Genomic DNA, 15,742 nt, shown 5'->3' on the forward strand with positions numbered 1-15,742 from the left:
CTCACTGCAACCTCCGCCTCCCAGGTTCAAGCGATTCTCCTGCCTCAGCCTCCAATGTTGCTGGGATTACAGGCACCCGCCACCACGCCTGGCTAATTTTTGTATTTTTAGTAGAGACAGGGTTTCACTCATGTTGGCCAGCCTGGTCTCGAACTCCTGAACTCAAGTGATTTGCCTGCCTCAGCCTCTCAAAGTGCTGGGATTGCAGATGTGGGCCACCACACCTAGCCAACTTTCACTAATCTTAAAAGCCTAGCTACATTTTCAGAGTATTTAAGACAACATTATTCCCATATTGAGATAGGCAATCTAATTTTTAAAACCTGTACTATGAAGCCAGACAGCTAAGTTCGAATCAAAGCTGTGTCACAAACTATGTAACTACAAGTTTATCAATTTTGTTTTCATGTGTAAAATAAGAACGATAGTCTCTAACTCCTAGGGTTTGGGGACAGTTAAATGAAATGTATATTTAAGTTATCTGGTGTAAGCAGCATACAGATGGCAGAGTCCCTGGCTCAGCCACTTATGACGACAAGGCATCAATGTCATCATCATCATCATTAGTATTATTATGAGCAGTAGTATCCCAATCACCCTTTCATCTAGTAGGGTCAATCTGTGAGAAATTCTATATAACCCCACCTAAATTTTTCTTCCTTTTGAGGATTCAAGACCCAGTCAGTAAAGCAGTGCCTATTCAATTTTACTTGAAACAAAGTAAATAAATTGGCTTAAAAGAACAACAACCATCTACTAAGAGATTTAGATTCAATGACCATTTTATTGAGCACTAAGGATTTCATTATAACAAAGTCTGCATCTGACATGTCCATATAAACCAAGATAATAGAATTGTGTTAAATAAAAGTACCTTGACACAGGAGGATCACCTGAGTAGGGGAGTTCAAGACCAGCCCAAGCAACACAGCAAGATGACCATCTCAAAAACACAACAAAACAAAAACCCTGCAGGTATTTTTATCTAACTTTTACATATCCTTTGTTTTGGAATGCTCACTTGCTTAATTGACTAAATAGTTGGAAGTCAAATCTTCTCTAGCCATTGATGTGAACCAACGAAACTATATTCTCAAGGAGTATTTTGTGAGCTCGGTACCAGCTACCTGACAAATTTGAAAATACAGCTATATTTCTTTGATGAACTCTGTAACTGGGGTAGGGTTTTATTCAACATAAGATTTATTCAGGCTGGGCATGGTGGCTCACACCTGTAATCCCAACACTTTGGGAGGCCAAGGTGGGCAGACTGTTTGAGCCCAGGAGTTTGAGATCTGTCTGGGCAACATGCTGAAACCCCATCTCTGTAAACAATACAAAAATTAGCTGGGTGCGGTGGTCTGTGCCTACAGTCCCAGCTACTCAAGAAGCTGAAGTGGGAGAATCGCTTGAGCCCAAGAGGCTGCAGTGAGCCATGTTCATGCCACCGTACTGCAGCCTGGGTGACAGGGCGAGACTCTGTCTCAAAAAAGAAAAACAAAATTATTCACCTAAACATGTTTGTCTTTTAAAATGTCTACCCTAATCAATCTAGATCCTTCAAAGTTACTGACCCTTTGAATGCACTCTTCAACCTACAATTATCTTTATTTCTGTAGCATTGCCTATAAAAATTAGAACCCTAGTGAAAGAAGCCCATTTTTACAAGTTATACCTCTCACAAATGTATTTTAGATGTACAATTTCCTAGTAACATCTTGAGTTGCTTAGTAGTAAAAAAAAAAAAAGAAAAAAGAAAAAAAATTAGTAGGGGAGACCAGAAAAAGAACAATTATAGGGAATTCTTTTAATTTGCCCTGAAATAATTTTATTTTCCTTAACATTTCAACAGGAGTCATTAAGAGATTACGTCCTAATTTTAACGTTGCATGTGAATATCAAATATACACTCACTCTTTGTAGGTGCGCTCTAGATTACAGGGCATAATAAAACAAGCTATGTAGCCCATTAATAAGGTATTTAGGTGTGACAGCAACTCCTGCTACATAAAAGGATGACAAGGGATGAAAACATAAAAAAAATACATATATATATACACACACACATATATATATGATTTGAGTTTTATTGGGAGCAAAGGTTGAAACAAAGTAGCACTGATGAGAAATTAGCTAGCAAAAGACCATCACAGAAAACAGAAATCAGATGGCTCAAAGTATAATTAATAATACCCAAAAGCTAGACTAGAGGTCTAGAAGAGATCATTCGTTAATAATTACTAACCAATTTTATTTATACCAGAGTTGTAATGACAAGCAGTGTGAAAATTAAACATATACATTTATTATCTTGTGCATGTTTTTAAAAAGCAAAAGAAATCAAGTGTGCATCACACCAAAGCAGGTTTGTATCTTACTTCCACTCCTCTGGTGGGTGAGCAAGCTCATACTTCTCCCTCACACTGGAGACGCCCATATCCACGTGAAGCCAGTGAACCTCCTCTGACCGCAGGTGACTGAGGCGGAATCCATAGCAGGCCACATGCTTTACTTTGTGACTGTCCACTATCTTCTGAATGATGCCCTAAAACATACCCCCCACAAGAATGACTGTTATAAACTGAAAAAAAACAAAACAAAACAAAACAAAACCAAAACAAAACAAAAAAAAAAAACTATATGCTAAAAAGTAATGCAATGTTCATTTCTTTTAGTCAATTATCAGAAATCTTTGGTATGAGAATATCAAGTTAAATAAATTACTTAGGAATCTTTGTTTCTGAAATAGTATTTTCAAGAACAAGGAGAAGTTTTAGAAAAGAAAACATAAAGAGATTCTCTCCTTTCTTTATTAACAAGGCATGTAAACTTAAAAACACATTTCTGCAATTCCACTGTCATCACCCCCCAAGCCTGTCAAAGCACACCAGCTATCTTTCAGTTACTACTTTCTAAGGTCCAGATCCAAGGAGGGGTTATACTTTCAAAAACAGGGAGATCATACTGTTCAAGACCAGGCTGCAACATTCATAATCATTTTTTTTAAAAAACATACATTCAGGAACACACAGTTAAGGCTACGTTTCTGGTGACACTGGAAATACATGAAAAGTTCTTTGAATTCGGGCCTAATCAGTTTATTATTACTTGCTCTTTAAAAATTATTATGAAGCAATCTTAAATACTCCCAAATCTAATGCCTCTAACATGTGTTCCCTTGAGTTCAGAGGAGAAGGTCACCTTTGAATGAGGTCATCAGGGAATGTTCCCTAGAGATGGTGAAATTTCTCCTGGAGCAATGGACAGGTTAAGTGTTAGAACTGGCTCTTGCCCTGTACCTACCTAGGTATGAGGGCCATGAGAGAATATGTTGTTAAGTGGGCAGCATGTATGGAAGACTCATTTGGGAACATGACAGAACCATTTGCTGTCCTTTACACGAGGGTATGCAAATTACAACCAAGTGTGACCTTCTCAATCTTTTAGGTGATAAGACTAATTTTTTTAAAATGATGCTGATATTAAAATGAAAAATGTCTATGAAAGAAAATAATCACTGCTTTTTAAAATTAGCAATTAATTGAAGCTATAATACAACTTGTTAAGACATACAAAAAAGTTCCTGCACTCATCAAGTATTGCTTTATTACAGCACAATGCTGCTGATCATGATAAAGGATATTATCCCCAGCCTTCTCCATAAGCAAAGATAAATCGTAACATGTACCATATACAAAAACTGTCCAAAACCCAGTATATACACACTGAGGATGTGTGCTGCTGTGCTGTGCTCCCGATACTGGTACCTGGCATGTGGCAGACCTCCCAGGGCACTGAGTGAATGAAGTGGTAGAGTCAATCTCTCTTTCAGACAACTCAATCCCAGGTACAAAGTTGTTTACCAAGCACAGGAAGTGGCAGAGAGAGGGACAAAGGAAAGGAGTAAACATGGTATCAAGAGAGAAAGCATCAACAGAGGACCAGGCTGGAAGAGTCAAAGACAGATTCATAAAGATGATGAATTCTCATCAGGACAGGAAGGATGTTTGCAGCCTACAGACTCTCATGTGGAACTGACAGAGGCATAAAATGTCCTTCCTGGCTTTTTGATCCAATGCTACTACCAATTCAAGAGGCGGCTCTTTCTTGTTAGAGCTGCGATCAGTGTCTACAGTGGTCTCTAGCCATCTGCCTCAGGTCACTTGGTCTACTAACCTTCCATAACCTGATGTTGAATATAAGGCAGTAAGGAACACAAATCATTTCTCATAATTGTCACCATTCACATCCTAAGAAAAAGCCCAGCTTCTCCGGTTGCCTTCTTTAGCGACCCCATGAAAAAGTCACTTCATCTCCGCTGAACTCACAGCACACATATAGGAGACCTGCAGCAAACCAGTCTCAAAGAGGCTTAGCCCAGAACTGTGGTATCTGTTAGGGAAAGGCAGGTTTCTGTCTTGGAGTTTCATGTAAGAGAGAGAATCTTATTCCATTCACTTGATCATGCTGCCTGAAGAGACTCAGAGTGACTTCAAAGTGTGGATCTGAGTGACACAGCCTTTGCATACAGTAGTACCTCATGAGCAAACCAGCTTTCAACTTTCACTCTCCATGAAATAGTGAAAAGCAATAAACACACAGATATTACCTTCTGTTTCATTTCTTGCTTTCTCATTACGCATCCATATCGTACTCTGTCCTACTGCTCATTCTCTAGCACCCTTATAAATTTCTCTGGATAGTGGCAAACATTATAAATATACAAAGTGCTTACGTATGTGGTGCTAAATGCATATACTCAGTAACTTATGTAATTTTGAGAACTAAATATCTGGTCTGGATAACTCAACAAATAATTCTGAGAACTATGTATTTAGTGAGGAATGTAAACTCAATCAACCCTACAGTGCTGCCATATGGAAGTGCCCCATTTTCATATCACACACACATACATTTAGAATAAAAATGACTGTCTCTAAAAGGATAATAGGACATGGGTTTTTAATATGCTACTAAAGGTACCAGAATTAAATTTAAATTTCTCATCGTGACTTTGAAGACACATCTATTTGGTCCTATGAAATACAAAACAATAATTGGCTACTCTGAAACCTGTCTCTCATATCCCAAGTGTCAGAAATATACAACTTTTCTGATTAAATTCTCAGAGTAGACATTCATGGTAAAAGAATTCTTTTCAAGGTTAAAATAAAAGCCAGTGTTCACATCATGCCTGTATCTTATCAGGAACATAACATTAAATGTGCAAGGTCATTTTACTACTGATGAATAAAGATTTCCTTGTTCTGAGGGAGAAAGGAAGGTGTAAATAAAAATACTGCTATGAACATCCTTCTAGCTGTCATCAAAGGTATTTATGACCACTCATAGAAATAGACAAAATTTCCTTTAACTGAAACATTTTGATAAGTACAACCAAACTTCCTGCCCATCAATAAAACTATATCAATTATACGTGATGCATAATGTTACAGAGTATCATTTATCTCACATTAATAATGAATAAAATTAATCTTATGATGATCAATTTAATGACCAAAAAAACTTCCACAGGTATTTTACTGTTGTTATGATGGTTTAATTTCCCTGATTACTCACTAGTGAGATGAGGCTATACTTTTGTTCATTTCTGAAAGTTTTTATTATTTTGCTTGGTTCCATTTAGCCACTTACCTTTTAGACAGTACTTTCAAACAAATGACCTTCACCACTGTTCAAAATAGGTCATGTGACTCTTTCCTCCATGTTCATTCTTTCATAAACTGTTCATTCATTTATTCATGAACATCTGAAGTGCCTACTACATGCATGATGCTAGTGACACAATAACGGTTAAGATGCAATCCTGACCCTCAGAAGTCTTAAGAGTCTCACAGGAGAAAGACATGACAATGAACATGTGCAAATGAGTATTAAGTGGTTTGTGGGGAGGAGGGGACAAAAAGGGATATTTTATATTTTTAGCTATAGTCTCACACTTAATTTTCAGATTTATTACTAGAAGAGATATCTGAAGCAACATACATTGTTGACACTGTTCATCTCCTTACTGCTTCCTAAGAATTACCAAATATAATCATCATTACTGATTCTTCTATAGTATAGTGTTTCTTTTTCTCATTGTGTTTCTCTTTCAGATACTCTTCAGCTTTAGAAAACCAAGGGATTCCTACTACCATTCTTCTTGGAGGCTTTCATCACTGGGTTATCAAAAAGAAAGATCCAGAAATTCAAATCCTGTTCTCCAACACCTAGTACGTTTCCTCCTCTTGGTCCAGTCGTAAACTAGGAGTCCTTCTAAAAGTCTTCCAAGACAAAGAATGCACTTTTTTATCTTGGTGGTCCACAGTCACTGTATTAGTTCCCTATTACCTCTGTAATAAATCACCACAAACTTGGGAGCTTAAAACACAACAAGTGCATTATCTTTTAGTTTTGTAGATCACAAGTATGAAATGGGTCTCACTGGCCTAAAATAAAGACGTCAGCAGGGATGTGCTGTTTTCTGGAGGCTCTTAGCTTGTCTTTTCCAGCTTCTACAGGGCACTGAACTCCTTGGCTCATGGTCGTCTTCTTCCATCAACGTTGCATCTGATCCTTCTTTCATATTCACCTCCCACTGACCACGGTAAGGAAAGGCCTGCTGCAGTGAAGGACTCATGATCTCCCCACCTTAAGGTCTGTAGCCTTCATCACGCCTACACGTCCCTCTGGCCACGTAAGGGGACATCTGCACAGGTTCTGGGGATTAGGATGTAGGCATCTTTAGGAGCCAACATTCTACCTATGGGAAATCACTACCTCAATCACTATCTCTCAGGATTTTGAATTCAAAATTTTTTCTTCCTCGTGCTCTGTTAGCTTAGGTTCTCCTCTTTAACATGGCTTTTATGCTTTTTCTTAAAGCTTTCCTTTCTAGCTTTCTTCCTAGATGATACTTTCCATCCTGTAAAGGAAGAGTTTAATTTTCTAAGACCTCCATAGTCCTTTCTAGAATCAAAACTATTTCAATCCGTAACAATCAATGTTCAATTGATTGTTATTAATAATCAATTGTTTTTAAATGTTTTTAAACATACATTCACCTGCTCCTCTGTCAGAGAGAACAGCTTACACTTCTAACACACACAAAGTGTCCAGTGATGACACCTAACAATAAACACTGAAGACCGTTGGACTGCTCTGAAAAGTCCTCCAGGCACCTACCTATGGCCGAACTCAGGGAAAACTCCCTGAAGAATTCCCTTCCCCTACAGATACCAGTTGTTTATAGCATAGTTTGTTCTTGCAGAATCCCAAATCACTGTACATTTTCCCATTCCTATCAGAAGGATGATTTTAAATTGAACACAACGTTACTTCCCATTACTAGTCTTCCCACTACCAGCTTGGTAACAGTAATTAGTATTAATCCAACCCAACACACCTATATTTTAACAAACTACATGAACTGATTTTTTTCCATTTACTATTACAGATTCAGATTCACCAACCATTCCCTACTGACTCATGACTAGTACTGAAACCTGAGGATATGCTATTTATTTAGAAAAGTTCGATGTACCAGTCAGAAAAATGTTAAGGGGTTTTGAATGGGATAAGAATACTGTCCAAGAACTCAATGGTGGTGTAATCTTAAGCAGCATCATACAGTATTTGCCCAGTACTTGCCTGGTGTATGGGCATGAAATTATTTGTTCTAGTCCTTGTAATGTCTTTTTAAAAAATAAGCTAGGTACAAAGATTTGACAGAGATATCAGTAAAGTGGGGTATGGCTTTGAATAGGTATAATCTTTGGCTATCAAATCAATATCTTTGTGGTTATTTGTCAATTACGGCTTTCTACTTCTGTGGTCAATGTTCCTAACATATTTCTCTCAGAAATATTCCATTTCACCTTGGATGCCATATAGTCATTCAACAAAAGTACCTATACCTACTGAGCACTTGGCTGTTTGCCTGCTAGACACTGTTAAAGACGTTGGCAATAATACCATGAAGTACAAAGATCCCTGATGTCACAGAACTTAAGAAGTTGGGGAAGAAAACAGCTAATAAATGAGCAAACAAATCAAGTACAAGACAATGTCAATAATAATGATCTGAAGAAAATAAAATAGTGACAGAAAAACAGCAATGGTGAGGCATAAGGGAGCATTCTTAGACTGGCATGCCCTGGGAGGCAGAGTTAGTAAGGGCAGGGTGAGAACAAGCAAGGAGCCACATCCCGTAGGTCCTTGTAGGCCACGAAAGGAATCTGGCTTTTAGTCTGGGAGAAATGGGGAGCTCTTGGGGGGTTTTAAGCAAATCACTGATTCGGTGATTGGTATGTTAGAGAAACAGGAAGCAGAAAGAAAAAGTGAGTGACTAGGACAGAGGTGACAGGGCATGATGGGACAGGATGGGGGAGATGGGTGAGACTCTCAAAGGACGTGCATGTTGACTAAATGAAACCGGGTTCTGAGTGGAGGAGTGAAGTGCTCTGGCTTTCATCTCTCCAGGATCATTCTGGCTGCTGGGTTATCAACAGACTAAGGAGAGCAAGTAGGGAAACAAGATGTCAGTTAGGATACCATGCCATAATGTATGGAAGAGACATTTTAAGGCAGCTACTGAAGAAGAGCTCAAAGAAAGGGGTAGCAGTGGAGGCAATATGAAATGGGTAGGTTCTGGATATATTTTTGAAGATAATGTGGACAGGATTAGCTAATGTATTCGATATGGCTTGAGAGCAAAAGAGGAATAAAAGACGATTGCAAATGGATCTAAGTAACTAAAAGATGAGGTAACCCTTTGACTGGAGCACTGGATGGTTATTTTGTAGCAAGAAGTGTAAAGACAGAGAAGCGAGGTACAAATGCTGGGGAAAGGGAAGATATAGAAATGTGTGGACTTTTCCAAGTACTACAGGTTGAAGAAAGTGGACGAGGTATGAAATGGTTGTCTAGGAGAGAACAAGATGGGGGGATACAGCATGACAGCTGGGTAGCACTAAGGTTGCAAATCTAGAATGTAACCAATCACAGGATGGCGACAGGTGGAGAATAGGCAGAAAGTTGGATTAAATCATGGTGGTAGATTCAAGAGACTACGGGGTCATTAAGAGAGGTACAAGACAGCATACAAGGCAGCAAGTATGACAATGGACCACTGTCTCTTGCATCCTGCTACAGTTTTTTCTTATGGGCTCAACTTTTTTCCACGCTGCATTATATCATCTAATTGTTTTTTCAAAGAGAGCCCATGCTATTAGCTTTCTATGTCACTACTTCTCTGCAGATACCTTCATTTCACATTATCTTGATTAATAATTTATCTGATATAGACTTCTAAAGTACATGTTATTTTCCCTGAGCCCTTTGAAGATACTGTTCCAATGTCTTCTTGCATCCAGCATTGCTGATGAAAAGTGTGGTGTAAACGTCATTCTTTCTCCTAAGTAGGGGATTTCTCTGGTAGAATTTGGAATTTTATGTCATTATTTTTCTGAATTATCACTGCCATGTTTCTAGATGACTGGTCTTATTCAACATTGTACAGCCTGGGTTTCTCTTGGCTGTTCTAGATTGACCCCACACTTATCTCTAGAGCTGCCTGAAGCACGGTACTGACACTTGGCCAAAGCTATGGCCAAGATAAGTGATGTTTGTGATCATGGGACCCTGAGCTGTTTGGGGGGCAGAATACACCAGCTTGTCAGTGCGATTTTGTAATAATAACTGGACTGACAAGGTGTACCTGATTTTGGCAGTACCTGGGGAGGTCCACAGGTTGAGGCTGGCTATGTAGATGGAGAGTGCTTGTGTGACCCTCTCACAGATCCCCACCACTTCCTCATACTGAGGTGCTTCACACATAAGCCAGTAATGGTTTCACATCTACAGAAAAAGCATGTCCAAGGCCAAGAAGCCTGTACCCAAGATCTCCAGATCACTTCAATGAGTATCATTTTACTACTGTTGCTGTAATGGATTTTGCCTATAAACTGTGAAATCTTGCAAATCTTTTCAACAATCAAACATTAATTAACGTACAATTAGCACACATAATTGTAAAAGCACTAATACTTATTAACTGAAGCATGAGAAAGGCTCTATAATGAAATGTTACAAAAATCCAGATATTCTTGGTGAAAACAAATCTTTAAACTCCTCAGAAAGTTTTGTTTTTTCTGATCCAAGCAGTCTTTCTGAGAATTTGCTTTCTATAGAACACCACTGTCCAGCAGAAATATAATGCAAGCCACATAAGTAATTTTAAAATTTCTAGTAGTCACAGTAAAAAAATAAAATAAAAACAAACAGGTAAATTCAATTTCAGTAATATAGTTCAGTTAACCTACTATATCAAAAGTATTATCATTTAACATGTAATCATAACACATTGATATGAGATATTTTATTCTGTTTTCTTACTCTTTGAAATGTGGTATATATTTTTATACTATAGCACATGTCAATTCAGACTAGCCACATTCAAGTGCTCAACAACTGCACATGGCTACGATAATGGGCAACGTAGCTATAATGAGTTTAAGACTGAATCGAGTTATTCAGTACCTGAATAACAATAAGCCGTATCATTTCAGAAAATAGTTGTGTGGCATCCCCTTTGATGCTATTCAATGGTCAGTTTCTTTCTGACAAGTAATTATACTTGGATTCTTTACTAATCTAATCCTTAAATCTAAATCCTACAATCCCCACTTCCTGTTCTAAGGTCATCAGGCCTTCAAATGCTGTCATGTTTCTTCCATTTTTCTCTTTCCTGACAATACTCTGTATCCATAATGTTCCTTTGTCTGATACCTCTTATGTTGTTCAGTCCCTTTGTTCAGATGTACAAATCCACTCATTAATTTACAATTACGATATTGCATTTTCAAATGTTATAGCATTAAAGCATTCAATGGAAGTTGGTTATGAATAATATCCAATCTTCCATTACAGTGACTCAGTATCATGAGAACCTCATGCTATCCCAGGAAAGGGCTATTGTGAATTCAATGCCAATTGTGATTTTTCTGCCTCAATCTGAAAATCATTGACTGATAATTTGCCAATTACTGTGAAATAAAACACCTTGTTTGTGGCCACATAGATTTGATCAGACTGATCTTCACAAGTTTGCTAAATGAGTTCTGATAACTTATACATTTGTATCTGATGTAAATTTTTCTTCACAATATGAATGTATGACTAGGAAGTTTTTAACATTGGCTAAAGGCTAACATGCCTGCAGTGACACTGACTCTATGGTAGTAATCCCCTTACATGCAGAAAGTTTGATACTAAAACCATGGCACATCTGTTACAATCTTTCCTAGGTGAGTCTTCTGATGTAAGTCTTGAACATTTTTGCTAAATGTCTTGTCAAATTCATAATCTTTGAAAGGTTTCCCTCCTGTATGAATGCCCTAGAGTTCATTAGGGCTGATACAATGGTTTTATTGAAGAGTTTCCTCATTCACTGTATCTGAAATCTACAAAGACTAGAACATACACTAAAAGCCTTACATAAAGTTACATCTACAAGGTTTCTTTCCAGTATGAATTATCTGATAAACCTTATGGCAGGATGCTCATTGCAGGCCCTTCTACCAAATGACAGTGTTTTATAAAGTTAAAAGTAAAACACAGAAGTAGAAAAAAACAGAAAACGCAAAAAAGCTAACCAGCTTCATAAAGAGTTTGTAAAAAAGAGGCTATCATATTTTTAATAATTAATCCATTTGAATAGTTTGCTAATATTAAAATTTAGAGGTAACAAAAAATTATGTAAAATTTATATACAAGACTTTAGCCTTAAATCTTTTTTTTCTTTTTTTTTTTTTTGAGACAGTCTCACTTTGTTGCCCAGGCTAGAGTGCAGTGGCACGATCTCAGCTCACTGCAACCTCTGCCTCCTGGGTTCAAGTGTTTCTCCTGTCTCAGCCTCCTGAGTAGCATGTGACACCACGCCTGGCTAATTTTGTATTTTTTGTAGAGATGGGGTTTCGCCATGTTGGCCAGGCTGGTCTCGAACTCCTGACCTCAAGTGACCCGCCCACCTTGGCCTCCCAAAGTGCTGGGATTACAGGCATGGACCACCATGCCCGACCTGTTAGCCTTAAATCTAAATTCTACCAATCCCTTTGCTTTGGTTAAAAATAATAAGGGCATGTAAGTTAGAGAGTAGCAAATTAATTAATTTACTTATTGTAAAAAAAAGAAAGAAAAGAAAAAAGACGTATCTAAACTTCCTTGTCCCTGGAAACTTCTCCTTAAAGATGAATATAGACTAGGTGGAGAGGGTAAGAAAGAGAAGGTATTTAACACTTCATCAAAGCAAATACTGAACATTTAAATACTGAACTCAGCTTTCTGAAATCACAGTGCTACCTTTTCATTCCCCACTTTCAGAAAGATGTAGTTACCTTTGCCTAGCATGCTCTTCTCCCACAATTCTGTATCACTATCTTTCCTCACCTTCCCAGACCCAAAGGAAATCCTTTCCAGTACTAACTTCTACGTTTAAAAGGTATTATTCCTCCAAGCTTCCATAACAACCTCCCGTGAAGCACTTCTACACTGTACTATAATCACATTCATGATGTCTCTCCCTCTACAGGCTCTAAGCTGTAAGATCAAGGACTTCACAGGGACCTTTTACATCTTCAGAACCTAGCACAGTGCCTGACACACAGCATATGTTCAAGAGTTTTAAAGGAAATTATCCTATCTGAAGTCATGCAAATACCTTCAAAATTACACTTTCTAGAAAAGTAGTTTATTTCATGACTGTTAGAGGCTATTTTAGTTGCATTGTTGCCTAGTACTCACCCAAGAGTTAAAAAAAAAAAAACCTAGAAGGGAAAAATAAGTCAATGGTATTTTATGACTAAAATATGATTCGGTCATTATTTTTCTAAGAAACTTTACAACAATTAGAAAGCTGGTCAGTCACATATTAACTAATAAATCTTATAATTAAAAATAGCATTTCTGTAATATGAAAAGTCCCTGATAAGTTAAATAAAAATTATTACACTATCTTTTTTCATACATGCCATTACATTTTAACCTAAATAAACATTAAAGATGTCTCATGGAAAAACGTACTTACCCTGACATCAGTAGCATCTCCATGCCTGATAATACTGGCCCAGGTGGTTGGCTCACTATTGCTTTCAAAATAATGAAAGACCTTTAATACTCGCTCCATTGCACCAGGAGAACGTTCCATACCAGTACCCAGGTGAGTCTTAGTACTCGAATTTGGCGTGTGATTCAAGTTGGGGTCAAGGTAAGCAGCTGCCATTATTTTGCTAGATGCTAGGTATCTGTCATATTCTGTTAAAAGAACAAAATAATTTTTTGTGTATAATACTTGAAATCTACCAATTACAATGTGATATGTTGTTTGTATCAAATGTCCTATACTCTCTCTTGATATGTTATATGCGGAAGGAGCCTGAGGAGAATAGAGACCTAATCCACTAAAATAATAGCTGTCTCTCCACATACCCAGAGTAGGACCTGATTTACAGAATAAATATTTGTTAAAAAAAAATTATTAAAAGGCCAGGACTCCAATTTCAGCTGTGTCAAAAAGTATCTACAAACAATGTAATACCCCCACCCCCACCCCTTTTTTTATCATAGCCTTTAAATTTGTTGGAAAATCTCATAGCAAAGCCAAATTTGTTAATTTGCTCCCTGCTTTTGAAAACTTTTACCTAAGAGAAAAGTTCTTTCTTCATATAATACAAATTCAATGAGTAGTCATTATATATACCAGGCATTGGTGATTAAAAACACTATAATTAAAATAAGGTCCCTGGCTTAACCAACTCATTGTTAACAGGAGAATCAGACAGACAGCAACTGAAAACAAAACGAAAAAAGCATGCACAGTTAAATTTTTTAAGTGCGATAAAGGACTTCTATTTGAGTTTGAAGAAATAGCCTGCACAAGCCTAAACACCCATCGAGAAACATGAAAATCCAGATTAAAAAATTTTTTAACTCAAACAATGTTTGAAGGGCTCAAGACAAAGATATTCTGAGGCAACCAAGACAATGAGTGACACAGATGAAGACAGGAAATGATACTTAACAGCTGGCTGCTTTTTCCCACAGGGCATTTGCCAATTCTGAGCCCTTCAGAGCTTGAAGAGACAAGAAAAGGCTACGAATGGGAGAGAAACCAGCAGAGCTTTCGGCAGCAAGAGATCAAATCTTGGATTCTGGTGAGAAGGAAGGGTGGAGACTGTGTCAAACACTCTGCAGGTTGTCTCCTGAAGACAGTTACGGAATCCTGAACCCGAGCTGAGAAGGAGCCTCTCAAAACAGTGAAAGGGTTTAGGAAACAGGAATAAGACTTCAGGAATAAACCAGAATAGTGTTAGGACATCCCCAGGCTTGCAGTGAGAACAGCTGGGTGCAGAAGCAAAGGGAGCTTTGTAAACCTGGAGTACAATTCCTGCTCAGATCCATCGTGGCAGGCCAGGTATGGCTGCTCATGCCTGTAATCCCAGCACTTTGGAAGGCTGAGGCGGGAAGACTGCTTGAGTCCAGGAGTTTGAGACCAGTCTGGGCAACATGACAAGACCTTGTCTCTACTAAAAAACACAAAAATTAGCTTGGGCGTGGTAGCATGTTCCTGTAGTCCCAGCTACTCAGGAGGCTAAGGTGGGAGGATAGCTTGAGCCCAGGAGGTTGAGGCTATAGTGAGCTGTGACTGCATTGCTGCACTTCAGCCTGGACCACAGAGTGAGACTGTCTCAAAACAAACAAACGAACAAACACACACACACACAAAACCACAGATCCAGCCAGGCATAGATGCTCATGCCTATAATCCCAACACTTTGGGAGGCTGAGGCAGGCAGATTGCTTGAGCCCAAAGGTTCAAGACCAGCCTAGCCAACTTGGCGAAACCCCATCTCTACAAAAAAAAAAAATACAATAAAGGGCCAGGAGTCGTGGCGCATGCCTGTGGTCCCAGCTACTTGGGAGGCTGAGGGGGGAGGATCACTTGAGCCCAAGAGTGGAAGGCTACAGTGAGCCAAGATCGTGCCACTGCTCTCCAGCCAGGGCGACAGAGCCAGACCCTGTCAACTCCCCACTATCTGTCCAGCAAAGAAAAGAGCCAACCCTCTGTTGGTATCAAACAAAGCATAAATAATACCTTTTTCATCCAAATCATTCTCCAATTAGTTAAAAAAAATGGTATAACAGCACAGTAAAAGGAAAAAAATTATAAACCAAGTCAAAAGATGCCAAAAACACAAAAGAAAAACACATGTACCATGTATCACAGTAAAAAGCTAATACCCTATATATATACAGAAATTCTTTTAAAATGAGGGGGGAAATGATAGAAAAGAATGCAAGAGACAATCCAGACAATTAATTGAAAAGATATACCAAGTGTAGGCAAGGATGTGAAGAAACTGAAACCTTCCTACATTGCTGAAAGAGTATAAAATGGTGCAACTACTATGAAAATAGTTTGGCAGTTCCTCAAAAGGTTAAACATGGAGTTACCACATGAACCAACCATTCCATTTCTAGGTAGACATATGCCCAAAAGAACTGAAAATGTATGTCCAAATAAAAACTCATGGCTGGACATAGTGGCTCATGCCTGTAATCCCAGCACTTTGGGAGACTGAGGCAGGAGGACTGCTTGAGGTCAGGAGTTCAAGACCAGCCTGGGCAACATGGCGAAACTCCATCTCTATAAAAATTAATTGGGCATGGTGGCATGTGCCTG

General features: G+C 38.3%; 1 protein-coding gene across 46 annotated transcripts in view; it reads right to left on the reverse strand.

Moving 5' to 3' along the window:
* PTK2 (protein tyrosine kinase 2) overlaps positions 1-15,742 on the reverse strand; it is a 343,777-nt gene that overhangs the window by 220,504 nt on the left and 107,531 nt on the right. For 31 of the 46 annotated variants that reach the window (XM_063816590.1, XM_063816588.1, XM_063816583.1 and 28 more), the window contains 2 exons: positions 13,088-13,314; positions 2,379-2,545 (listed from right to left, as the gene is read on the reverse strand). In XM_063816590.1, coding sequence (XP_063672660.1) covers positions 2,379-2,545; positions 13,088-13,282 — 362 coding nt within the window. In that variant the 5' untranslated portion in view covers positions 13,283-13,314. Of the gene's footprint in view, positions 1-2,378; positions 2,546-13,087; positions 13,315-15,742 lie in introns of those variants that run through there. The other 15 variants (XM_063816600.1, XM_063816606.1, XM_063816604.1 and 12 more) reach the window with 2 other exon arrangements.

Source organism: Pan troglodytes, chromosome 7 (genome assembly GCF_028858775.2).
Source record: "Pan troglodytes isolate AG18354 chromosome 7, NHGRI_mPanTro3-v2.0_pri, whole genome shotgun sequence".
NCBI lineage: Eukaryota > Metazoa > Chordata > Mammalia > Primates > Hominidae > Pan > Pan troglodytes.